Below are 25,616 nucleotides of genomic sequence, written 5' to 3' on the forward strand. Positions count from 1 at the left end.
AAGTTACATAGTTAGCTCTCAATACATTTTTTTTAATTTTGGGTTTGTTGATAGCTCACGATACGTCCAACGAAGATATATAATTAGTTGAAAGTTTTGTAATGATGAGAATTTATATAAATGTGCTAAGTTAATGTGTATGTTTGGGTCATTTTTCCATTTTTTAATACATAAATAATGTATATTTACATTTCTATACCAAGAAATTACAAAAGTAACAAGCAACTGATTAAAGGGTAAAATAGTCATCAAAATTTTATAGTAATTTAATTTTCAAATATAGTATACCATGATTTAGTATAGTCTTTTTCCTTGAATATTCAAATTCCAAAAGTCTTTTATGTTATGTGGAGAACCAGTATATATAAAATTAAACCAGAATTACTCTTTATTCAAAAGTTCTTCCCCCTTGGACCAAATCCAGTTAACTCACTGTGACAATTCATCGAACACTTTGTATACACATCCATTCACTGTTACTTCAATCACTGCTAAACCGCACCGCAACCGAAACGGAAGCTCCAAAAAACCCTCAAAAAAGCCTATCATGATTCTCTGTTGGTAAACTTAAAGTGCGCAATTGACAGCTCCAAAGTAGCTGTACATTTACCTATATATATATAGATATACATATGTGTTTGCCGATTTAGGGGTGTTAATTTTGTTTTTTTTGGGAGCTGAAGTGAAGGAAAATGGAGCTACAGAACACAGTGAAAGAAGCCCTAAATGCACTGTACCATCATCCAGACGACGCCGTTCGTATGCAAGCCGATCGATGGCTACAGGATTTTCAACGTACTATTGATGCTTGGCAGGTTTGATTGAATTTCATCTTATGTTTTTTAATTGTTCGATCTTTTTTATGTTTAATTAGATGGGTATAGTCTTATTATGAGAAATGGGATTCGGGTTTTTGATTTTGAGTATGCCCATTACCGAGCTGATTAAAAAAAAGTTTTTTTTTTCAGATTGACTCGAATAGAATCCACTAATTTGGGATTGATTGGTTATTTTTCGTTCTTGAGGTATATTTGTATTCGAGTCAGCTAAATCAATAGTGGTTTCTTTATGTTGCTGCAAATGCAGTCCTTTTTCACAAGAAGTCGATGGTGTTACACCGTTGGGATACTTAGAATAAACTTGATATAGGAACGCAATAGTATACTGGAATTACCATTAACCTTGGTTGGTTGAGGAAATGGGAGGAATGTTTGCCATTACCAAGCTGATCAAGAATTTCGATTTTTATGGAATTCGTTTCGGATTGACCCGAATAAAATTGAGCTAATTTCGATTTTTATGGAGTTCGTTTCAGATTGACCCGAATAAGACAGCTAATTTGAGATTGAGGCTTACTTAATTGATTGGTTAATTATCATTTCTTGAGTTTTCAATTTGAGTCTGTTTAATCAATAGTGGTTTCTTTATGTTGCTGCAAATGCAGTCTTTTTTTTTCCCAAGAGGTCGATGGTGTTACACCATTGGGGTGCTTTGAATAAACTTGAGTACATATAGGAAGATAATTTACTATACTAGAATTACCATTAACCTCGGTTGGCTCAGGAAATGGAGGTGTGTTTTTCATTACTGAGCTGATCAAGGATTTCAATTTTTATGGAGTTCGTTTCAGATTGGCCCTAATAAAAATCAGCTAATTTGAGATTGAGGCTTACTTGATTGATTGGTTTAATTTTTCATTTCTAGAGTTTTCAAGTTGAGTCTGTTAAACCAATAGTGGTTTGTTTATGTTGCTGCTAATGCAGTGCTTTTCCTGAGAAGTTAATGGTGTTATGCCATTGGGATACTTTGAATAAACTTGAGTACATATAGGAATACAATACACTACTGGAATTACCATAAACCTTGGTTAGCTCAGGAAATGGGAGGTGTGTTTTCCATTACCGAGCTGATAAAGAATTTCGATTTTTATGGAGGGGACAAGAAAAATAAAAATTTTCAGATTGATCCGAGTAACAACAACAACAATACCCAGTATATTCCCACAAAGTGGGGTCTGGTTAGTTTTTCATTTCTTGAGTTTTATTTGTACAGTTTTCAATTTGAGTCTGTTAAATCAATAGTGGTTTCTTTATATTGCTACAAATGTTGTCATTTTTCCCAAGAAGTTCACACACCATTGGAATAGTTTGAATAATTTGACTATGTATAGGAAGACAATACTATGCTGGAATTACTACTCAGGAAATGGGAGGTGTGTTTGCCATTACCTAGCTGATCAAGAATTTCGATTTTTATGGAGGGGACAAGAAAAAGATAATTTTCAGATTGACCTGAATAGAATCCAACTATTCTGTGATTGAAGCATTCTTGATTGATTGGTTAATTTTTCATTTCTTTAGTTTTATTGTACAGTTTTTCAATTTTAGTCTGTTAAATCAATAGTGGTTTCTTTTATGTTGCTGCAAATGCAGTTTCCTTTTCCCCAAGAAATTGATGGCATTACACCATTGGGCTACTTTGAATAAACTTGAGTACATATAGGAAGAAAATACTATACTGGAATTACGTTAACCTTAATTGGATCAGGAAGTGGGAGGTATATTTTCTGTGGTGATTGATTGTTGAGCTTGAGCAAGGGTCGTTGGTCAATAAGTAGTCCTTTTGAGTTCAGCAGCACAGAAGCCAGCACCTGTTCTTGTATGTCGATCAAGTTCAGTATGTCAAGTTTTCATTTCTTATTAAGGTATTCAAATAGAAGTTTTTGGACATTGGGAAGGACTTGTAATTCCAATAGAAAGAGAACAAATGTACAGATATAATTTGGGAAATTCGTATCTATCTCAAACAAATTATCTAAGAGCGTATCAAGAGTATTCTGATGGATGAATACAAAGTTAACGGAAAAAAGGAAGTGCAAGTGCATCATTAATATATATTTGTGATACCCATAATATGGTTTCATTCATAATCAATATGTCTGTTTCACATGTGATGGCACATCACAGGACAGTAAAAGTTGCTAGCCAATTATGTCTGACAAGTGCAACTTCATTGGCAACAGGGAGACCATTTGAGTCAAGTCCGATTTGTTTTGTCTGATTTAAGGAGCATAAATACGACATTGTTTACCATTCTATAGCAGTTTTTGGGCATTTGGAAGCACTTGCATGTCCAATAGAAAGAGAACGTAGGTGCAGATTTAATTTGGGAAATTCATATCTATCTCAGACAAATTCTTTAAGAGCTAAGTTGCGTGGAATATTTACTTTTGGGACCACTCCCATGTCAACACGACATGGGTTTGGGATCCATACTGGATATGACCAATTAATTTTGGGTACTTTACCCAAAATTGATAGAGAAATTTGAGACAGATACAATGGTTTTTGAAATCAAAACAAAAGAAGTCATAATTTAGGCATATGTTTCTTTATCGTTTAAAGATATTTGTATAAAAAATCCACAATCAGAAGACACTTCAAAGATATTTACAGGTCAACAGTACTTCACTATTGAATGTGCAATGAACTCAAGAAGTGTATCATGACCTCTATATCATTTTCAATAACCATGTTATCAAAATAACAATACAATGATACATTTGTACTTAATAATAATACATAGATTCATGGGCAATGCCAATAACGGTGAAAGAATTGATGTTTAGTTGGACGCGTGGGAGGAGGAGAATACACAGGGCATGGAACGTGGTTAGAACGGTGAAAGAATTGATGTAAGTTGGAAGAGCTGGAGAAGGAGGAGAAGACGCGGGACACGAGTGTGGTTCCACTTGCGTTGATGTGGTTGGTTGGAGGGAGAGAGAAATAGGAGAGCTTTTCAGGGGATAAAGTGTAGCTTTTTCTATTAAGGAGTAGCCGCCGGTCCCTTATTTTCTCCGGTGCACCGATAAAATTCCAAGTTGTATAGGAGAGTGGGTGGAGTTTATAGAGAATTGGTTGTTTTTCTAGTTTTTTTTTACCTTTTGAGACACCCCTTGTATACGACCAGTCTTTTGGCCATGTTTATGAATGAAAATACGTCTTTTGGCCATGTTTATGAATGAAAATACGTTTACCTGATTATTTATATATATATATATATATTCAAAATTGCTCTCAAATATTCGTGCATTCCTTTCCTTCCAAATATTCCACTGTAATTTAGGAATAGTTTTAACTCTATTTTTATCTATTTGAATATTTTTAACCAAATCCCAGTACCCGTATTTGTACCTGGATCCCATATTCCCGAATCTTAAAATTTAAATAGGATCTACCCTCTAGATTTGCACCCCAGTTCGAGCAACTTAGCTTAAGAGCATATCAATATCCTAATGGTATTTGAATTTTGCTGACATGGTTAACGGGAAAAAACTGAAGGCCAAGTGCATCATTAATATGTATGTGGTACCAATAACAGGGATTCATTCATACGCATGTCATGGCGTATCACACAATACAAAAAGTTGTTAGCCAATTATGTCCGACTGCTGCAAGTTCCTTGGTGACAAATGGATACCATTTGAGTCCAGTCCGATTTGTTTTATCTGATTTAAGGAGCATAATTGCGGCAGTGCTTACTATTCTATATCTTAATATGGACTTAAATGGGAGTTGCTTGCTTTAACTATGTAGAAGAAACCAATAGCTAGCCTATTGTCGACTGGTCGTAATTAGTCTACGTGTTAGGATTAAAGGTATGTTGAGCACATTAAGGCCTCATTTGCTTGCACTTAATGAAGGCCTTGCTCTCAAATCATTCAGATCTCACTCATTAAAGTGCGTTAGTTTTTTCCCGTTTGCAGCCACTTAATGGATCTGAATACATCTGAATGATTTAGATATATAAAAATCTTAAGATCATTAAGATGTCTGTTCAAGGATCTCTACAAAGATGTTAGTTGACTGATCGCTTTAAGTTTGTGAGATTGAGGTGTACATTGCTGTCAGCATCTGTTTATTTTAGTTCTCTCTTTTTCTCACTCTCCTCCGACCTAATTCCTCTAACATGTTTAGTTATTCAACTAAATATGTTATTGCATTTACTTTCTTTTCTGTAACTTGACTGCAATCGTGCTTGTCATTTTACTAAGTTTCTTGTAATTGATTAGGTGGCTGATAATCTGCTTCATGATGCATGTAGCAATCAAGAAACTTTAATATTCTGTTCTCAAACTCTACGAAGCAAGGTAATCTTCATATTGAGCATCCATGGAAGTCTTATTACTTATTTCCAACTTTTCCATGATTTATTTACAAGTAAAAGCTGCTGAAATATTCAATTAAATGATATCAGTATCCATCTCTGTCAGTATTTCCTATCAGCAATGTAATATGGGCATTTTCTATCTGATTGGTAGGTTCAACGGGATTTTGAAGAACTGCCTTCTGAAGCTTTTCGTCCACTACGGGATTCCTTGAACGTGAGCAAGTTTATCATCTCGACAAATTAATGTTTACAACTAAGATATTTTTTATCATTAAAATTTATCAGTTTTGTTCATATTGCCAGCATTGGTGCAACTTTAATATCTCTATATATACAATCGTTACCAGTTTCAAAAAAAAAAGTTCATATTGCTTTACTTTAATTAACAAACACAAAATTGTGAATCAAATCTGTATAAAACTGTTGCCTGCATGATGCTTGCATCCCAGTAGGTGTGATTAAATTGATTCCTCTTCGTTCTTCGTGGAGTATAAATTTGTGTTTTGGCTTCTTTTGTATTATATAAGGCACATCTTAAGTCCTATCAATATGGGAAATTGGTCCTAGGAATGAATGCTTGTTATTTGCCTGATTTAAACTGGAAGTGTTCTATGACTAAGCCGTGGCCTCTAAATTCAGGTATCATCACACTGCTTTCATGTTCCCGGATAATGTTGAGTTACGCCTCCACAGTAAAGAAAGTGATTGGGAAAAAATATTATATTTGGTTCATTATTATAAAAACTTATTTGATGGTTTGCCAAAAATGTAGTTTGTTAGGTGTATGTATTGTAAGATTATATCATTCGTATAATTTTCTTTGATAACCGACAAATAGATTATATTTATTCCCTTTACAGAAGAGGGTATACAAAAAGGTGCTCTCTTTTTCCTTCTAAATTGTCTAACTAATCATCTAGATAACTGACAAAGCTGGCAAAGTCATCTGGATGTACAATAAATTTCTGCACCGACACCACTGTTACTTAAAAAAAGGAATTCTGGGTCCCCACTGCCCAGGTTTTCCTCCTAAACAATCTGATGTGTAGAGCTCCAATTTTTAAGGAATTAAAACACTACCATTATTTGAATCGTGGGGGATTTCATCTAATGTACTCCAGGAATACATTTTGGACGTTCAATATAAGTAATAACTATAAACATAATTTATATACCAAATTGGGTTGAGTTACAATCAAGAAAGAGAAATCAGACTATAGAATATGCCGTAAGAGGGAAATAGTTTTTGATCCTAAACTTTAACATTTCAAATAATTAGTGCATTGTGCTTTGTTAACAACTCAACTCCTTTATTAGAGAGTTAGCTGGTATTTGTTGCTGGTGGGAGGTGTAGGTATCGCGTGGAATTAGTTGAGTTAAGCACAAGCGGACCGGAACACCACAGTTATTAACCAAAAAAGAACTCCTTTAAGTGTAACTATACTTAGGTGGTTTAGTTTTCCAGCTTGGTAAAACCGTTAAAGCAAACTGTTGTGACTGTTCTTTTTGGTATGATAGATAATTTTAGTGATCAAACTGTTTTAACTTGTATGATGTGTTACATAAGCTGCCGTCAGATTCTGCTCTATATGTGCATAAACTTACATATTCCACCTGAGTAGTAGCCTCTTTTCCTTTATTATGTTTTGGTGCAACCTTGAGACCCCATTATGTGTAGAAGATTGGGTGTCCTTATAGAATGTATACTTCCTGTATACAGGTATTTATGCCGTTTATTAATAATATTTGTTACTTGATAAAACGAAAACTACTCCTCAAAAAGTAAAAAAAAAAAAACTTGATAAAACAAAAAGTAGAAATAAGTGTGTAGATTTGTCAAATGCTATATTTCCTCCTGTCTATGAGTTTGGTGATTTTCAAAATGCAGACCTTGTTGAAAACATTTCATAAGGGTCCCCCAAAAGTTAGAACACAGGTATCTTCTGATATTTTTATCAAATAAACAACATGTGACCTTTAATTAAAAGATTTTGTACTAAATGCTTTAGTATAGATTAGTCTTGCAGTGGCTGCTTTGGCGGTTCATGTGCCTGCAGATGATTGGGGAGAAGGTGGTATTATAAACTGGCTGAAGGATGAAATGAATTCTCATCCAGAGTTTATACCGAGTTTTCTGGAGCTTCTTAGAGTTTTGCCTGAGGTACTAGTCTCACTGTTTATGTTAAAGCACATGGTAAATATTTGGTTCTTACGATGCTTTTTATTTGTTGAAAAGACTAGGTCAATTTATTTGAATTGAAGATACAAAATGTTAGAGGTTGCAAAGTTTTTTAGATGAAGTGAGAGGTTGAGGTTGCAAAGTTATGTCCGTGTTGTTGCATTTTGTGAGGATAACTTTGCATCTTCTCTTTAAATCTTGAACGATATTGGTAACGGACGTGTCTTCACACAGGAGGAATTTAACTACAAGATAGCTGCTCGTCCAGATAGGCGACGCCAGTTTGAAAAAGAACTTGCTTCTGCTACTGAGACTGCACTTAATATCTTGACTGCCTGTCTGAATATCAATGAACTTAAGGAACAGGTCAGCTCTACTTTTCCTTTTGTGCCTCTTCATCGTTGGACATTTACATCCTTATCGAACCAACCAACCAACCAACACTTTTACGATTCTGTCTTACTAAATAGTAGTTTTCCTATGCTCTCGTTTTAATTTATGTGTCGAAATAGTTATTGTGAGTCTCTTAATTATTACCATTTCCTGAAAAAAAAAAAGAAAATATAGTGAGCCTCAAGATGGGTAATGTTATTGTGAGCCTCACTGGGTATGTAATTGTTGTTTATTGTGAGCGTCAAGATGCTTTTACATGAAGCTGCAACTGATTTTTGTCTGTGGATTTTGGCAATGAACTAAAAACTATGATGCTTTCAATTCTGATATTAGGTCAACAACAATATTTTTTGTTTCTTTCTCTGTAATTTTCTCGCTGTTCTTTCCCTAACTTACTGCACTTTCTTTTGTCACCCCAAATTATATTAAAATTGAGAATCTTCATAATCAGTGCACTTCATTTTTCCTTGAGCTCTGGTTGTCTATTGCGATCTATAATGAATATAGGAAACATCATAGTGGAGCTGATGATCAATGAAAGAATGCTCTAATTTGATTTACAATTGGTTAGATGTAAAGAAAGGTAAGAGGGTTGAAATGGACTACTTGTTAGCTTATAATAACTATCCTCAAAATTGAGAGTACGGAGGAATTTATAAACTGGGATATTTATGTTTGTGTCCTGTAAATGTCCTATTACGAGTTATCTAATTTGATTATAATGTTCTATATCATTCATATCTTTCGCAATTATGTAGGATAACATACAATTTCTGCTTAAGGAATATTAGAATTGAAGGTAAAATGGAAAATTTAATAGTTTGAGTACTGAATATTGCTTTGCTCACTCTCTGGTGCAACAATGGGATGTGGATGGTGTTGATGTCATGCTTGACTTAGCTCATTAATATAAATTTGTAACGTAAATAGTCCAATTATTACTCCACCTCCAGTATTCTCTTGTTGATCGATGTACTCTCATTATTTGATTGTACATATGTACAAGTGTATTTTTCCTCTGTTTCAATTTGTTTATTTTACTTTCCCTTTTAGTCCATTTCAAGAAGAATATTTCTTTTTTTTTGGGACAACTCTGTAATCCTAACTTTCCTAATGACATGTTCAAAACCATAAGATTAAGGGCATTTTGATACATTTCACATATCTTTAGTTTAAGACCACAATATTCAAAAAAACAGTACAAATTCTCAAAAAAAAAAAAAAAAGAAGACCACAAGATTAGTCTTTTTTTACTTCCTTAAAACTCTGTACCAAGTCAAAGCTGGACAAACAAATTGCAATGGAGGGAGTATGATTTATGAGTGTGGAAACTTGGTGTAGATTCCTCAAAATTCACTTAAGAATTATCCAAAAGAATTAGAGCCTTCTGTAGATGCAGCATACCCATAAAGAATTAGATCCTTCTGTAGATGCAGCATACCCATTTTGGATATGTACCTGATAAAGAGTCCATGTAATGTAGCTTCTCTACAGAAGATATGGGGTCAGAAGGTTGCTTCACAATGCCTTGAAACGGACGGAGCAGCTGCTAGTTTATACAGAGATATATGTGTCATCAACTTCCAGATTCTCTTAGATTTTTCTGTACACACTCTAACGGGCTAATTAGTGGGTGAATGCTCTAGGAAATAAAAAATGTTATAAAGGGAAATTGCATGTGCTTACTATTTACTTTTCGTTTATATTCATCTTTTCCTTCTGTCTAATCGGTTTTCCAATTGCATGACAGGTCCTAGAGGCATTTGCTTCTTGGCTACGGCTAAGGCATAGGTATTATTTGACTTCTCTGAGTCCCTTGGTATTCACATGCTGAACCTAGATTTTAGCTGTAGCACAAACTGTAATCCTTGTTTGATGGTTCCTGTGATTTTGTTTTGTTCAAACTAAAGTTGCAAGTTTGGGGAAGTTGGTCCCGGATTTCATGGAAAATCTAGTACCGCATGTTTCTTAAAATTTCCTTTTTGAACTTCATGGCGTGTATTCTTGAAAGCAGAAGATTATCCATCTTCATCGGATATTCTTATGCTGTAATTTTGAGTGTTTTAACATTGCCCATCGTCTTTATGATTGGAACATCTTTAAAATGAAATTTACCCGGAAGCATAGTTTCAAGCAAGACTAATATTAGAACTGTTGACGTTCCAACAGTTAGTCTTAAATGCAGAATTGTTCCATTACTCATTTATTCATGGGACTGATTTTGCTCAAAAATGAAAAAAAAAAAAAGGAGTTGGTGTGCAGGTGGTATATCGGAAACAGCCTTGCTACCTCTCCGGAGGTAGTGGTATGAACTGCGTACATCTTACCCTCCCTAACCCCACTATGTGGGAATACACTAGGTTTGTTGTTGTTGTTGGTGTGCAGGTGGTATATTTTTGTCCTATGAAAAATGAAGTCTTCTAATCCTATACTTTTCGATGTAATAAAGTTCAACTTTTAGATATACAAGGATTTACTTGGACTAAGTCTCTCTTCTCCCCTCTTTTTATACTTATGCATGCGTTGGATCTCAGTTTTTGTGATCACAGAATTCAGTCGCATACTCGTCTAGAACTGAACATTTATTTTCCTCATTCTGTAAATCTAGTGTGCATCAATTTTCTATTTCCTGTGAACATAATATAATATTGTTGCTTAATACATCTCTTATTCTATTTCAGGATACCTGCATCTACCCTTTCTTCACACCCTTTAGTGCTTGCAGCTCTCTCAAGTTTGAATGCTGAAATTTTGTCTGAGTCCTCCGTTAATGGTATAGTGAATGTTTTGGGTTCATTCCTCTCTTGTGTCATTAGTGCGTCAAACTATTGTTATATACACTTCATCTTAAGCTGATCAAGGTAATCTATTTGGGATCTTAAATTTAGTTTCAATTCCCTATAAGTCCCTTCTTGAAGTGAATTGTAGCGGCATAGGAAATAAATCTATCTAAATCTTTCCAATTGAGGCTTAGGTTATAGAAAATCTCATACTGTTGAAAGAGAATGCAACTGCTGTTCAGAGGTAGTCACACTTAGTTGGATATAAAGTTCAACCTTGAGTCCATTAGTTCTTACTATTAATAGTCTGTTTCATGTTACAAGTTTTTACTGTTGTGCAGTAGATTGGTAAACATTGGGAAGGTTACTGTGGTTCCATGGCCTTCTCCCTTAATTTTTTTTTATAAGCGGCTTTCAATCTCCTGCATTTTGTCATGGTTATGCTTGCTGCAACATGTTTGATGGAAAATTCGCTATGTTCTCTCTTTATTCCACTTTTTGCAGTTATTTCTGAATTGATACACTACACGGCAGCAAGAAATTCTGGTGGAGTTTCGGTACAGTTGCCCTTGATTCAAGCAATTGTTCCTCAAGTTATGAGTCTGAAACCTCAGCTCAGAGATCCTTCAAAGGTATATATATATATATATACCTTGTGCATTGAACATGGAAGTTCTTACTGGTTCAACTTTTTTATTTTCCTAAACTTACATTAAGTTTTCTTCGTCAAAAGGAAAAAAACCTACAAAGTTTGACTTTTATAAATTTGTTGGTGTTCTTTTTTTGGGAGGCATCTCTTGATAAAAAGATGTTCGAGTGCCGAATATTATATGAGGATCAGATTGAACAAAACGACGTGTTTTTATGGTCATCTTTGTCTTTTGGTTTTAAGATAATTTAAATACACTGCCTTCTAAGATACTTTGAATGATTGGGTCATTTTGAATGATTGGGTCATTCTATGAATGGTATTTACAACTTCCATTTCCTCTCGGATCCCAATTTGGAGGATTTCCCAAAATCTCATTCTAGGCCACTGAGTTCCCTAAAAGCTTTTAACAGGTTGAAACCTGTGAAAGAAAGTATTTTTTTATTCTCCTAATGTCTAGCATATTACTCCTCCTATGCTCTTGTTTTCTTTATTCTGTAGAATGTTATGACAGTAACATGGTTGTCTACTCTGATTGTTGGGCAGTCTATCATTACGTGGAATTGGTTGTTGGGTGCTCTAGTTACACTCAATTGAAAGTAAATTTAAATGTTATTCTTGGGACTTCTTTTTTGTTTTGATAAGTCAAGATCATTCTTGGATCTCACACCGAGATGGTACCAAAACTATTTACAGACTGAGCGGGTGGCCCAACCACCGTTCTCAACTTGGTTGTTCCAGTCATCTGGTATTCTTCCTTTTTTCAAAGAGAAAAACACTCGGGAAATTCTTACTGCATCTTATTACTTGTACTTGTATCCTTTTCTACTATTACGGAACATCTTCTATTTCTCTCGTTCCAAGTAGTCCGAAAAGATATATGATGGTTCTCCATACTGCCTTGTTCTGTTGCCAATCTGTGCGTTCCTCAACTAGTTATTGCCTCTGCTACTGTCAACAGAATCACCCAGGTTACATCGAACATAAATATTTCCAGGTTCTATAAATGTGTTAAAAATCTGCAATTTACAAGATATGATCATTATTTCAAAGTTTCCAGATTCAAAAAAAGATATGATCACTATTTCCCTCCCTCAGACAATTCCATTCACCGCCCTCTTGTTTTTGTCATTGAAGTTGCGTCTTGTATGAGCACCGTGTCAAGCATGGTGCCTTCTTGGGTGCCTCGGTATCCAACACCTACCTTGTTCGTCCACACTTCCCTCCTATCCCGTGATTTGCAAACTCCTATATTATCATTTCAGCATAAACTACTCTGCGCCTCTCCCCTTTTCCATACCTTCTTTCAGGATAATGTAAACAATATTATTAACAATCGGGGAAGCCCCGTGTACAAGCCGTGTACCAAAAGATGAGAACCTGTATCAAAATATGTTTCTCAAAGAAAGATATCCGATCCTCTATAAAGACAGGGAGCTCAGGAGTACAAAAGGAAACCAAAAACAATAAATTACTTGGCAATTTTACAAAAAGTCCTGTTCTCTCTTTTCAAATAACCCACATGATTGCTAAAGGGGCCACATTCCATGCCCTTGGGACTTTTTCTTTCCCTCATAGGAGTCCAACTTTACAACACCTTCTTCAATGTGTCCGGTATCACCCATTGCTTTCCGAACAAATTAAGGATCTCCACAGCAACCGTTTAGCCACTTTACAATGCAATTGAGGATGGTCTACATCTTCACCCAATCCTTTGCACATAAAACACCAACTGACACATGTGATCCTCCTCTTTCTCAAATTTTCTGTTTTCAAGATCACAACCCTGGCTGCTAACCACCCAAAGAAACACATCTTTCACGGTGCTCTATGAATCCAAATGGAATCACGCGTAGAAATAAATTCCTCTCTCATCAATAAGCTCATAATCAGAGCTGACAGTAAAAAAACATTTCCACTCTCCCATCACCTCCATACATCCGTAGTTGTCTGGTGTGTCCAGCCCATACAATGTATCAATCATACAGGCCACTAGTGTTCTTGTGAAAAAACTCTTCATCCTCTCCCCTTTCTGTCTCTTATAGCCTTGTGAAAGTCATGTCCCGTCACCCATATAAATTCATGGTTTTCCCACAGCAGATGTTCAAACACTTACGTGTCTCTGTTGGTTACAGCGTTATAAGCAGGTGGAAATCCTTCCTCTAGAGTACTATCACCCCACTATCTCTCTTGCGTAACTTAATTCTGCTATTACCAACTCTGAACTAGTGAACTCTATATATCTTAGGAAAGCGGTCCTCTTTATAATCCCCCTCCACAAACTTACACCATAAGAATTCATTGCTTTTCTCGAACACCATCCTCATCTGCCAATCCATATTTGTGATGTTCTTGGGAGTATATGCCCTTATTTCTTTTTCCACTCTCTTCTATTGGTTTCTCCAAATTGTGATCTATTGGTTGTGGAGAGGTTTTGCATTCAATATATATTTATATATATAGTGACATGATAAGTTATGGAGCTTTAAAGTTTCTGTTTGATATTTTCTCTTTTTTGTTTTTGATTTTTTGCAAAAATGGTTGTTCTCTTAATTATCTGACCATCCTGCTGTCTGATTCTTCATTTCCAGGATGAGGAGGATATTAAAGCCATTGCTCGTTTATTTGCTGACATGGGGGATGCATATGTTGAATTGATTGCCACTGGTAGCTATCCTTCCTCTCTTCTTAGTCCCTTTTAAACTTAACTTCTTTTTCTTCGATTTCCCAAAGAAGTTTGATGTGCTTAAAAACGCATGTGATATTTGTTCTTACTTTTGTATAACCAAAAATGACAACTGTATTCAGGTTCTGATGAATCAATGCTGATTGTACATGCATTACTTGAAGTTGCTTCACATCCTGAGTTTGATATTGCTTCCATGACTTTTAACTTCTGGCACAATCTTCAGATGATTTTGACAGAAAGGTGAATGCTGTTGGAATTTTCAAATTAGTCTATTTGCTGCAAAACAAGTTTTGCATCTAAAATTTACTTATTCAGGGAGTCATATAGAGCTTTTGGCGATGAAACTTCCATTGAGACCGAGAGAACTCGTAGGTTGCATGTTTTCCGTTCATCATATGAATCACTCGTCTCCTTGGTGAGTCCTCTGGAATTAGGAGCAGGCAGTTTGGTTTAGACATATAAGATTTGTTGCGTTAAACTTTTTGTGCGTGGCTTTATATCTATCTAAATTATATCAAGAGACAAAAACTAATTTAATTTCTTCCAGGACGTGATACCCTTAGTTTATAATCACATAGATTGTTTACCCATTCTCTTCCACTTTTAAGTTTATGTCTGTATTTTCACTTTCAGGTTATTTTCAGAGTTCAATATCCTCAGGATTACTTGGATCTCTCCTTGGAGGACCAGAAAGATTTTATGCAGACAAGATATGGTACCATTTGTTCTAAAGATCTTGCCCTGAACTCCTTTTTTATTAACAAGCAAATGTGTTTTCATTCGTAAACAAGGACAAACTGGCTGTACACAAGGTGTAAATCAAAAAATAAAGAATCTACAAAGAGATGATTCCTTGCAAACTCCACCCAATCGTCTATACAACATCGAACTTTCTATGTGCACCAAAAGAAAATAAGGGAATGTAGACTACTCAATGGAGAGAACGCAACTCTACTCTTCAAAAGCTCTGCTATTTCTCCCTTCCAATTGAACAAGTGTCTCACAGTTTTTTGCATTGCCTGTGGAGTGACAAACCACCTAAACATATCCACCCTGACCTTATGGTAAGCCCACAATGTAGAAGAAGATGATTCACATTTTCGCCCGCCTCCTTACACATGTAACACGAACTGACTCATGTAACCTTCCACTTTCTAGGATGTCCCCCATCAAAATTGCCCCTTTAGCTGCTAGCCAAGTGAAAAACCACACCTTCCTCGGTACCTTTGGAAGCCATACTGCATTACATGGAAAAATGTGTTCCTCCATAATCAAAAGTTTTTCATAGAAGGGCTTCACAGAGACAACAACAACAACAAACCCAGTATATTCCCACATAGTGGGGTCTGAGGAGGGTAGAGTGTACGTAGTCCATACCACTACTTCTAAAAAAGTAAAGAGGTTGTTTCAGATAGACCCCCGGCTCAAGACAAAGGACAATGTACAAAAACATCAAAAGCATGGAACATGATAAAATAATATAGGTACGACATCCACAAAAATATTGTACATTGCCAAACAAAGGACACCAAAGCCCTCCTAACTGCGGACTGCGACTCATCCACATACCTTAGCCCTCAATCCTAGTGTATTTCCTCCAAACCTTCCTATCCAGGTTCATGTCCTCAGACAGCTGTAACTGCTCCATGTCACGTCTAATCACTTCTCTCCAGTATTTCTTCGGTCTACACCTACCCCGCTTGAAACCATCCAAGGCTAACCTCTCACACCTACGAACCGGGGCATCTGTGCCCCTCCTCATCACATGACTAAACCATCTCAACCTCACTTCCCGCATTTTATCCTCCACCGACACTACTCCCACCTTCTCTCGAATAATCTCATTCCTAACCTGTCAGCCCTTGTAAATCCACACATCCAACGCAACATCCTCATTTCCGCCACCTTCAACTTTTGGATCTGAGAATTCTTAACCGGCCAACACTCCGCTCCATACAACATAGCCGGCCGGAATGCAACTCTATAAAATTTGCCTTTCAGCTTAGCGTCACAGAGAACAATCCATAATTCTCCGGCCCCATCGCTTAGCGTCGGCCTTATCAACTATAGATTGACTGCCTATGTAGTAAGACTAACGATCTTTGGAATTCGGTCACTTTATAATTTTGACATTCCCTTCTAAATTTCATGTCCCCAACATGTCTCTCCACCTTGTGTCCTAATTTGCAAAACTCTTTGGCGTGATATTCTGAACAATCTGTGGACTCCATCCTTCTGTAATATGTCTTGACACTTGCTAGGTCCCCAAAACTTCACTCTACGACCATGAGTGAGATGTTTTCCCAAAAATAACCCCATCTCTTCACGATATTCATCCACAAACCAAAGCTAAAGTGATATCTCTAGTTCTCAAACCCTCTTCCATAATACCATATTTATCAACTATCACCCCCTCCACAGAGCTTGTACCCCCAGCCCTACGCGAACAACCAAAGCCATTTGTCTAATAAAGCTTTATTAAAGACTTTTAAACCTTTTAATTCCAAGGCGTCCCCATTTTTTAGGAGATGTAACAGTCTTCCAGCTGACCAAGTGAAATTCTCTTGCCCCATCCACCTTTTACCTAAAATTAATCTGGTTTCTTGAAGTTTTTTTTGTTCTTCTAGTGTCATAACATTTACTGGTTAAATATCCATTATCCCCTTGAATTAGTGGAGTAGTGCACAAGGTGGCCCAGCCGTCACCGTTATAAAAAAAGAGTTTGTTTTTTCGTGCTTCATGACCTGGAACTTATATTTAGTTGGTCAAGTTGAATTTTGGAGCGTTTGACAGTTTCCCACCTGTTGCCCTATTGTATTATGGTTAGCAATATCATTTTAGGTGCTTTTATTTTGTGAATTAACCTTAGTTTTAGGATTCCTAAAGATTACCTTTAGTTCTAAGGAAGTTCTGTACTAAACATTAAGTTTATAAACTAATTCTTCATGATAACAATTACAAAAAGACAATGTTGAAGGGTTGAGGCCAAAGTAGGAAATAATGGTCAATGACCTTATCACCTTGTTCCTTAGAGAAGTACTAAAAAAATTAAAATGCAGAAGCAAAAGGTAATGGACTATGCTTAATGCCCCTCTCTTGCCAATGTTATCACGATCCGGAACTAGTGAAGACAATTTTCTTAATATCTTGAACTTCAACAAAATATCTCACGTGTGTGCCCCTTGTTTGATCACCATCCGGAATCTTCTCCATTGTGCTTTATGCCTTGGTTGTTTTAATGCAGGTCACCAAACTTTTTGGTTTGAATTATTTCTCTCGCAATTTACATCATGTAGGCTTTCTTTTCTTTAGAGAACGAGAAATGCAGTTTATGTCAGGGACGATAACGGTTTAATTTGCATTTATAATCGTAAATTTGACTGGTTAATTGACTTGCGGTAGAATGACATAGCATATTCTCAAAGAGCTAGTCTCGTAGCTCATTGATACGCGTCAAGTTTCTAGCTCAATCTGTACCATCTATGTACCTCATCATTTATTTCCTTGATGTCACTTTCTTTATTACCATGTTGTCCTGAAATTTTGGAAAATGAATCACGAATGTGCATCGACTATTGTGTTGAGAAGAAATGTAAGAGATTCTCTTTTCCACCATGCTAATTTACTCCGTGATTTTGCATGTGTCAGCTGTTGCAGATGTCTTGATTGATGCAGCATTGGTTTTAGGAGGTGAACCTATGTTGAAAATTCTCTATATGAAGCTAGTTGAGGTGCGTACTATTACTGTAATCCTGGAGAAATGGTTGACTTTCTCAAATTAATGTACCAAATTCATTTGATTAATGTAAGCTACCAAATTGTAGGGACCAAAAAAAGCTTAACTCACCACTTCTGAGAGTGTCAAAACTAGGTTAATGCATTTAATTTTGAAGTTTTCCTTTTGGGGTTGTGAACATGTTGTGAGAGTCCTTCAAGTTTGATGGCTGCCAAAGGATTGAGTTAGTTGTAGTTGCAACTGTAAAGCTGCTGCCTGAAAGCTTGCGGTTTGACTTGTTTTAGAGGTGGTGGTCATCCTAGCTTCCTTGTATTGTTTCTCAGCTTATTCTAAACAAAATCGTGTGTATAAAGACAATTTACTTTGACTCTTCTTCTCTCGAAGCAAAAATTCTACACAGCTGATCTACTTGAATTAGATAAAAACAATTGATCTACACTAGAACAGTTAAGAAATCAATTGTACCCACATAAAGTTGTCGTGATAATATCAAAGAAAAATTGTATCGGGATCTTCTATACTTAAAAATATCAGATGTTCTCACTGCAAGTTGAACTTGAAAGCTTGAAGTCCTGGGGAGTAGCCTTCTGCGCATTTAGAATTGTTATCGGATCTCTGCAGTGAGAAAGCTCTTGGATACTTGTATTTGTACTTAGGTTTAAAGTTTTGATAAGACGTTACATCTTAGAGTTTTTCTCGCAAATTTCAAGTCAGTTCAAGTCCTTGTGTTCTGGACAATTCAACTTCTTGTAATCTAACTACGGATAGAGCAAGGTAGATTTAAACAGCATAAGGTTCACAATTGCTGTTTTCATTTGGTTCTCGGAGATTTTGGGTGTTGCTTATTTTATTATCTCTAACTAGTGTTTCCTGAACTTGGTTTCTGCTTATGCAAATTGTGAAAGGCATAGGAACATTATGTCTTAGATAGTAGAGTTGCATTTATTTTTAGATAATAACTTTTGCTGATTTTTATAGGCCATCAGTCACTGTGGACAAGATCAGAATTCTGATTGGCGTCCTGCAGAGGCTGCCTTGTATTGTATCCGAGCTATATCAGATTATATTTCTGATATTGAAGCCGAAGTGATGCCGCAGGTTTGAATGATGATTGAAAATTATGTCCATTCAACTTTGTTTTACTTAAGAAATTGTGTTAACTTGATTTTCTTCTCTGCTGCCTTACTATTTTAACTTGCAGATTATGTCTTTGCTTCCTAAGCTGCCTCATCAGCCCCAGCTACTTCAGACAGGTAGTTAATTGTTTCCAGCAAAGTGAGAGGTGATGGGATTCGTGGATATTGGTAGGGCAGGGCATTTGCATTAGGCCAGATAATAATCTGGAATTTGGTTCAGTTTATTCTTTTACATATGAGATTATTTTGATAAGATTTACCTATTGGGGTATCCTGGTTAATTAGCCTACCCGCTTTGTGGCCTCATAACAGTCACATACGTATGGAGGGTATTAGCAATCCAAGTAGTGGTTGATTCTAATTGATATTAGCACCACAATCATTTTTCAATTTCTCCTTACTCTTCATAACTGACTGTATGAATAGAATACAGCGAGGAGATGATGTGATTGAGTAATGCTTATCCCATATTTGGTCCAGTAGTTAGGTATAGAGTTCTAGTTAAATTTCATATAATAGTAATTAAATGCATAAACCTAATCGACAATAAGTAAATTGATAAATGAACAAGGAGTAATGTAGACACCATATGACAGTCTCTTTAGTACAACATTGGAGACAGAAATGAATGTCATCATCCTTATCCTTCTTCCTGTCCCATAACCACTAACCAAGCATTCCTTAAGGAGTGTCTACTCTCTACCCTCTCCTCTTTTGAGTGTTCCTATTTTGGTTATTTGTCTCACTTGTTAGCAATCTGATGATATATGCTGTCCTTTTCTGCCAAATATTCCTATAGATATCTTTCAGCTGCTGATGAGCTATTGATTTGGCTATTCTCATTTGTATTTGATTTACTAATTTCCAGTGTGTTTAACGATCGGAGCTTATTCAAGGTGGCTTAATGCTGCATCAAGTGGACTCTCATTCTTGCCCATGCTCATTGATATTCTTGTGAGTGGCATGAGCATGCGTGAAGATTCTGCAGCAGCTGCTGCTTTAGCTTTCAGACACATATGCAATGGTAAATACTTCCTTCAGTTTCTCTCGTTTGTATTTAGCTACTTTTTAGCGTTACTTGTTGTAATTCTGCCTTTTATTTGTAAAAGTGATACTTTTTTTTTTTGGTAAAAGAACTGATTATTTTTCTATAATCATTAAGCCCTTGTGGTGGGGCTCTTTCCCGGACACCGCGCATAGCAGTAGCTTTAGTGCATCAGGCTGCCCTTTTTTTTTTAATTCTCCTTTATTTCATGGGGTAGTTTTTTTTTTATTTTTTGAGTATATTCGTATGATGCGTAGGGGTAGGGCGACGGGGCTTGACGAGATTCCGATGGATTTTTGGAAGTTTATGGGTGGGGCAGGTTTAAGGTGGTTGACCGGTCTGCTCAATGGCATTTTCAGGAAGGCAAAGATGTCCGAGGCTTGAAGATGGTGCACGATGATTCCGTTATACAAGAACAAGGGTGACATTCAGAGTTGTAACAACTACATGGGTATTAATATGAAGATTTGGGAGAGGGTGGTCGAGCGGAGGTTGAGGAGGATCATGTCTATTTCTGAGAATCAGTTTGGGTTTATTCCTGGTCGCTTGACGATTGAGGCAATTCACCTCGTGCGGAGACTAGTGGAACAATATAGGGAGAGAAAGAGGGACTTACACATGGTATTTATTGACCTAGAGAAGGTGTACGATAAAGTTCCTAGAGAGGTCCTGTGGAGATGCCTTGAGGCTAGAGGGGTCCCTGCGGCGTACATCAGATCGATTAAGGATATATATGATGGAGTGAAGACTCGGGTGAGGACGGTGGGAGGAGTTTAAGAGCATTTTCCTGTTTTGACAGGGTTGCACCAGGGATCTACCCTTAGCCCGTTTTTATTCGCTTTGGTGATGGATGTTTTGACGCGGCGTATTCAGGGAGAGGTGCCTTAGTGTATGCTATTTGCGGATGATGTAGTTTTGATTGATTGATGAGACTTCGGGGGGAGATTAATGATAAGTTGGAGGTTTGGAGACAAACCCCGGAGTCTAAAGGGTTCAAGTTGAGTAGGATCAAGACGGAGTACTTGGAATGTGAGTTCAGTGTCTTGCGGGAGGACGAGGTGGTAGTGAAGATGGATTCCTAGGTTGTGAGAGGGACGATTTAAGTATCTTGGGTCTGATTTAGGGGAATAGAGAGATTGACGAGGATGTCACTCACCGTATTGGGGCTGGGTGGATGAAATGGAGGCTCGCCTCGGGAGTTTTGTGTGATAAGAAGGTGCCTCCCAAGCTTAAAGGTAAATTCTATAGAACGGCAGTCCACCCGGCCATGTTGTATGGAGCGGAGTGTTGGCCGATTAAGAACTCTCATATCCAGAAGTTGAAGGTGACGGAAGTGAGGATGTTGTGGTGGATATGTGGGCTTACTAGGGGAGACAGGGTTAGGAATGAGACTATTCGGGAGAAGGTGGGGTGACTTCAATGGAGGACAAGTTGCGAGAAGTGAGGTTGAGATGGTTTGGGCATGTGATAAGGAGGGATACTGATGCCCCAGTTCGTAGGTATAAGAGGTAAGCTTTGGATGGTTTCAGGTGGATTAAATACTTGAGGGATGTGATTAGACTTTATATGGATCAATTACAGCTTACTGAGAACATGACCCTAGATAGGAAGATGTAGAAGACGCGAATTAGGTTAGAGGGCTAGTGTGGGTGGATGGGGCGTAGCTAGTAGATAGGAGTGCTTTGGTGTAGCCTTGCTAGTAGTCGTAGGAGGGTTGTGGTGAGGGGTGTGCACCCGGTTTGATAGGGTAGGGTACTACTTTGTGGGTCTTTTTTCTATTATTTCATCTAAACATGTTTTATTTCGACTTTGTTTTCTGTCTTTTGTCTTAAGCCAGGGGTCAATCGGAAACAACCTCTCTACTTCTTCGGAGGTAGTGGTATGGACTGCGTACATTTTACCCTCCCCAGACCCCATTATGTGGGAATACACTGGCTATGTTGTTGTTGTTGTTGAAGAGATCTCTAATATTTGGCAATTGATTAAATTTATCACTCTATGGCTTGGCTCTGTCAACATTTAGTTAGTATCTATGAGACTAATTGGTGAACTCTGATATGCCTTTTGTTTCAAATTCACTCCCAGTTTATCTGCGGCAGCTTCTTCATAAAGAGAATTTAAGGATCAATCTTTTCTTAATTTTGTGAAATTGGATCTTGGTTAGTGCCTCTCATAGATGACCTCGTGAATTTGCTCCTTATCGGAGTTAACATGCTGGCAGAGTTCCTTGTTCTTTAGTTCAAGCTTTTAATTTTTTTTGTTTTGTCATTGTAGATTGCAAGGAAAAGCTTTGTGGGTCCCTAGATGGTCTGTTTCAAATTTACCAAACGGCAGTCAATGGGGAAGGTCCCTTCAAAGTTTCTGCTGAAGATTCGTTGCATCTGGTTGAAGCTTTAAGGTATTATCTGTTTCTAAGAAGATGGTCCTAAGTTAGTTAGGTTCTTTATCTTGTTAAATCCTTATTCTCACCACCCACCCTGCGAAATGAACACACTGGTCCTGTCTTTTGCAGTATGGTTATCACAGAACTTCCTTCAGAACATGCTAAGAAGGCCCTTGAGGCAGTATGCTTGCCATCTGTTGCTCCATTACAAGTAAGTTTCCTTTCAAGATTTTATGAATGACTTTTTAAGTGTCAATTTACCAATAAGTGGAGTTAACTACCAGGAGATAATAAATCAAGGTCCCCAAGTTTTGGGGCAAAAAACCGCTCGCGAATTAACAGTTCATTTTGATCGACTTGCAAATATATTCAGGTAAAGGCAATTTCCTTGTACTGTCTTTCATCTGTTTGATTCTATTTGCATATTGTCAGTTTTGGGACTGAAACCATTTGCAGATATGTAAATCACCCAGAAGCAGTTGCAGATGCAATTCAAAGACTTTGGCCAATTTTCAAAGCCATTTTCGATGTGTAAGAAAGCTGTTTGCTGAAAATATCGCTTTTGGGATAATTTTTTGATTATAAGTTTTCCTGATTGTTGTGGTTGATGATATTCACATAGTCGTGCTTGGGACATGCGGACAATGGAGTCTCTTTGCCGGGCTTGTAAAAATGCTGTAAGTTCAGTTATCTATGTCATCTCCTGCCAAGGGTTTCAAGGAAATTATTTGCAGTGCTGCCTATTCCTGAAGATGCTGTAGTGACACAGCAACTCCTGTAAATATGTGGCATTTTTCATAGTCCTTTGAATGCTGTGTCTCTTGCGATCTACATCCATAGCTGATTGCTTTCTTCTTTCTTAGCTGACATACGTAGCTGATTGCTTTCTTCTTTCTTTGCTGACATACGTAGCTGATTGCTTTCTTCTTTCTGTGAATATTTGCTGACATGTGTTGCTTAATGTTATGACCTCAAACTGTTTTTATGTTGCCTTTTTAATTTGTGATTGATGACATTCCCTCCAGCTTACTTAAAGTGATCTGTTCTGAACTCTAAAGACAAGGGTGACCTAGTCCGAGTCCAACGACAAGCAAATGGTATTACAACTTCCCTAACCCTGATGATTTCATCCATTAGGTTCGAACTTCTAAGAGGCTCATGGGAGTTACAATCGGTGCGATGCTGGAGGAAATACAAGGACTATATGGACAGCATCACCAACCGTGTTTCCTTTATCTCTCTAGTGAAGTCATTAAGGTACTTGAGTTCTTTCTTTCATTGCAAAGGTTAACTAAATTTGCAATTTCCATATTAAGCAACAGTTGGACCTTCTGCCACAGATATTTGGTTCAGATCCATCCTGTGCAAATTACTTGAAAGTTCTCATTGAGTCTCTATTTAGCCATACAGCATGTCTTCTTACAAAGATTCAGGTACAGTCTGTTGCTTGATTTTGCATTTACCGCTAGTTATATGAGCTAACTCCAAAGTGTGGGTTATAGGATTTCACTTCCCGTCCGGATATAGCAGATGATTGTTTTTTGCTGGCATCAAGATGTATCCGATACTGCCCTCAACTATTTTTCCCTTCTAGCGTGTTTCCATCAATGGTGGATTGTGCCATGGTCGGCATCACCGTGCAGCACAGGTAAATCCTCTCTATATCCCCCTCACCATGAACATTCTTGCCTGTTTACATCTATTTTGATGTAAAGGGGAAGCTTTGGTTCTACTCATGTAGAGTGATGAAGATTCTGTTTTCTGGATAGTAACATTAACTTATCTGATGCTGAAGGGGAACACGTTGTATATTTCCTTACATAAAGAAAACAGTCTACTTACTGCATTGGTTGTCATATTTTATTGCATTTCTCAATGCAATATAACAAGCATTTCGTTCCACATCGATATGGTAGTATATTTATTTCCAAAGTCCATTCCCTACTATATGCATTACAGAGGCTAAATACCCAACATCTCTAGTAAAACTAGTTGAATTTTAATCAGTCAAGCATAGAATCATCTTTTGATACTTCCTCTATGTCAATTTAAATGTCTTAGTTTGATTAGCCCGGAGTTAAAGAAAATAAGAGAGATCTTTGAATCTTGTTGTCTTAAACTAAATATGTGGGTAATGTATCAAGGTGTCCTTTGAATCTTGTGATCTTAAACAAGCCATGTAAAATGTTGGAATTAGAAACTTACCAATGTCATTTCTAAAACAGACTAAAACAAAAGATGTTTCAATTGAAACAAAGGTAATATATCATTGTCCACTCTTCTATTTAATTACTAGAGAACCTGTCAGGAACTGCAAGGGGAACTCTACCCCTTTTATATTTGGATTTCTCCTTCTCTAGTAATTCTATTATCCTTTTGGTTTTGATAATTATAAAGTTCTGATTGTTCTAAATTTTGATGTTTTGACTGGATTGTAGGGAGGCTTGCAATTCAATATTGAACTTTTTGTCCGACATATTCGATCTTGCAAACTCTACTCTGGGAGAAAATTGCTTATCCATAAGGGACACTGTAATTATTCCTCGAGGGCCCACTATCACCAGAATTTTGATTGCTTGTCTAACTGGAGCGCTTCCTACTTCACGACTAGAAACAGTAAGTACAAATCATTATTTTCTACAGAAGGCAGATGGGTAAAAGAAAGGTTGTGTTCTTTAGTTGACTTAGTTTGTGTCATTCAAGAGTCACTCTGAGCTGTTTCCTCTGTAGGTAACTTATGCTCTATTGGCATTGACCCGGGCATATGGGTTGAAAGCTCTAGAGTGGGCAAAGGAATGTGTGTTCTTGATTCCATCAACAGCTGTTACAGAATTGGAAAGGACTAGATTTTTACAAGCTTTATCAGATGCAGCCTCTGGAGCGAATATGAACGGTCTGGTGGTTCCTATTGACGAGATTTCAGAGGTTTGTCGGCGTAATCGAACTGTTCAGGAGATAGTTCAAGGAGCTTTGAGGCCACTTGATCTGAACATTGTAGCTGTATAATAGTGGAGAGGGTGCAGAAGGGCCTTTTTAACCTCTTCCCTTCAGTCCAGGCGATAGTTTCCCATGATTCTTTGGAGGCCTGATTTCATTGTTTGTCCATTACAGCGGCTTGCGCATTTATACGAGTTTGTGCGGTAAAAGGGTGTTGTATTATTGTTACTACTTTTTCTACTTGTGGTAACTGATAGGGGAACTCAAGTAGATTCAGTTTCCTTGGTTTGACCCTTTCATGTTTGGTCCTTCTTCGTTTTAATGGGGATTTTTCGAGGGTGGGGAGTTTCCAGTTTTGAGGTTTAATCGTGGAGTCAATGTATAAGCTTTTTGCATTTGGTGAAATTTTCCAGCTTAATTGTGTATAGAAGAATGTGCAGACAATAAATTTGCTTTCAGTTTAATAGATGAATGTCTACCATGATGGTTGTCTTAGCTCTGTAGTTCTCTTTTGAAAATT

At 37.1% G+C, this 25,616-nt stretch overlaps 1 protein-coding gene across 2 annotated transcripts; it reads left to right on the forward strand.

Annotated features, from left to right (window-relative positions):
* The first annotated feature begins 322 nt into the window (after nt 1-322).
* LOC107875930 (transportin MOS14) lies at nt 323-25,591 on the forward strand. Of its 2 annotated transcripts, none has more exons than XM_016722833.2 (28): nt 323-572; nt 684-815; nt 5,072-5,149; nt 5,321-5,383; nt 7,058-7,105; nt 7,184-7,330; nt 7,583-7,714; nt 9,492-9,532; nt 10,423-10,514; nt 11,026-11,153; nt 13,762-13,837; nt 13,979-14,099; nt 14,175-14,274; nt 14,493-14,574; nt 17,508-17,590; nt 18,574-18,693; nt 18,797-18,848; nt 19,600-19,755; nt 22,051-22,174; nt 22,289-22,370; nt 22,444-22,532; nt 22,616-22,690; nt 22,782-22,836; nt 23,297-23,416; nt 23,500-23,592; nt 23,662-23,807; nt 24,598-24,775; nt 24,890-25,591. In XM_016722833.2, the coding sequence occupies exons 2-28, from the start codon at nt 693-695 to the stop codon at nt 25,163-25,165; spliced, it is 2,880 nt and encodes a 959-aa protein (XP_016578319.2). In that variant the 5' UTR covers nt 323-572; nt 684-692; the 3' UTR covers nt 25,166-25,591. The 2 variants fall into 2 exon arrangements, with proteins under 2 accessions (XP_016578319.2, XP_047269870.1); XM_047413914.1 differs by having other exon boundaries at nt 14,187-14,274.
* Nucleotides 25,592-25,616: the final 25 nt, after the last annotated feature.

The sequence above is a fragment of the Capsicum annuum genome, chromosome 6, assembly GCF_002878395.1.
Source record: "Capsicum annuum cultivar UCD-10X-F1 chromosome 6, UCD10Xv1.1, whole genome shotgun sequence".
Classification (NCBI taxonomy): Eukaryota; Viridiplantae; Streptophyta; class Magnoliopsida; order Solanales; family Solanaceae; genus Capsicum; species Capsicum annuum.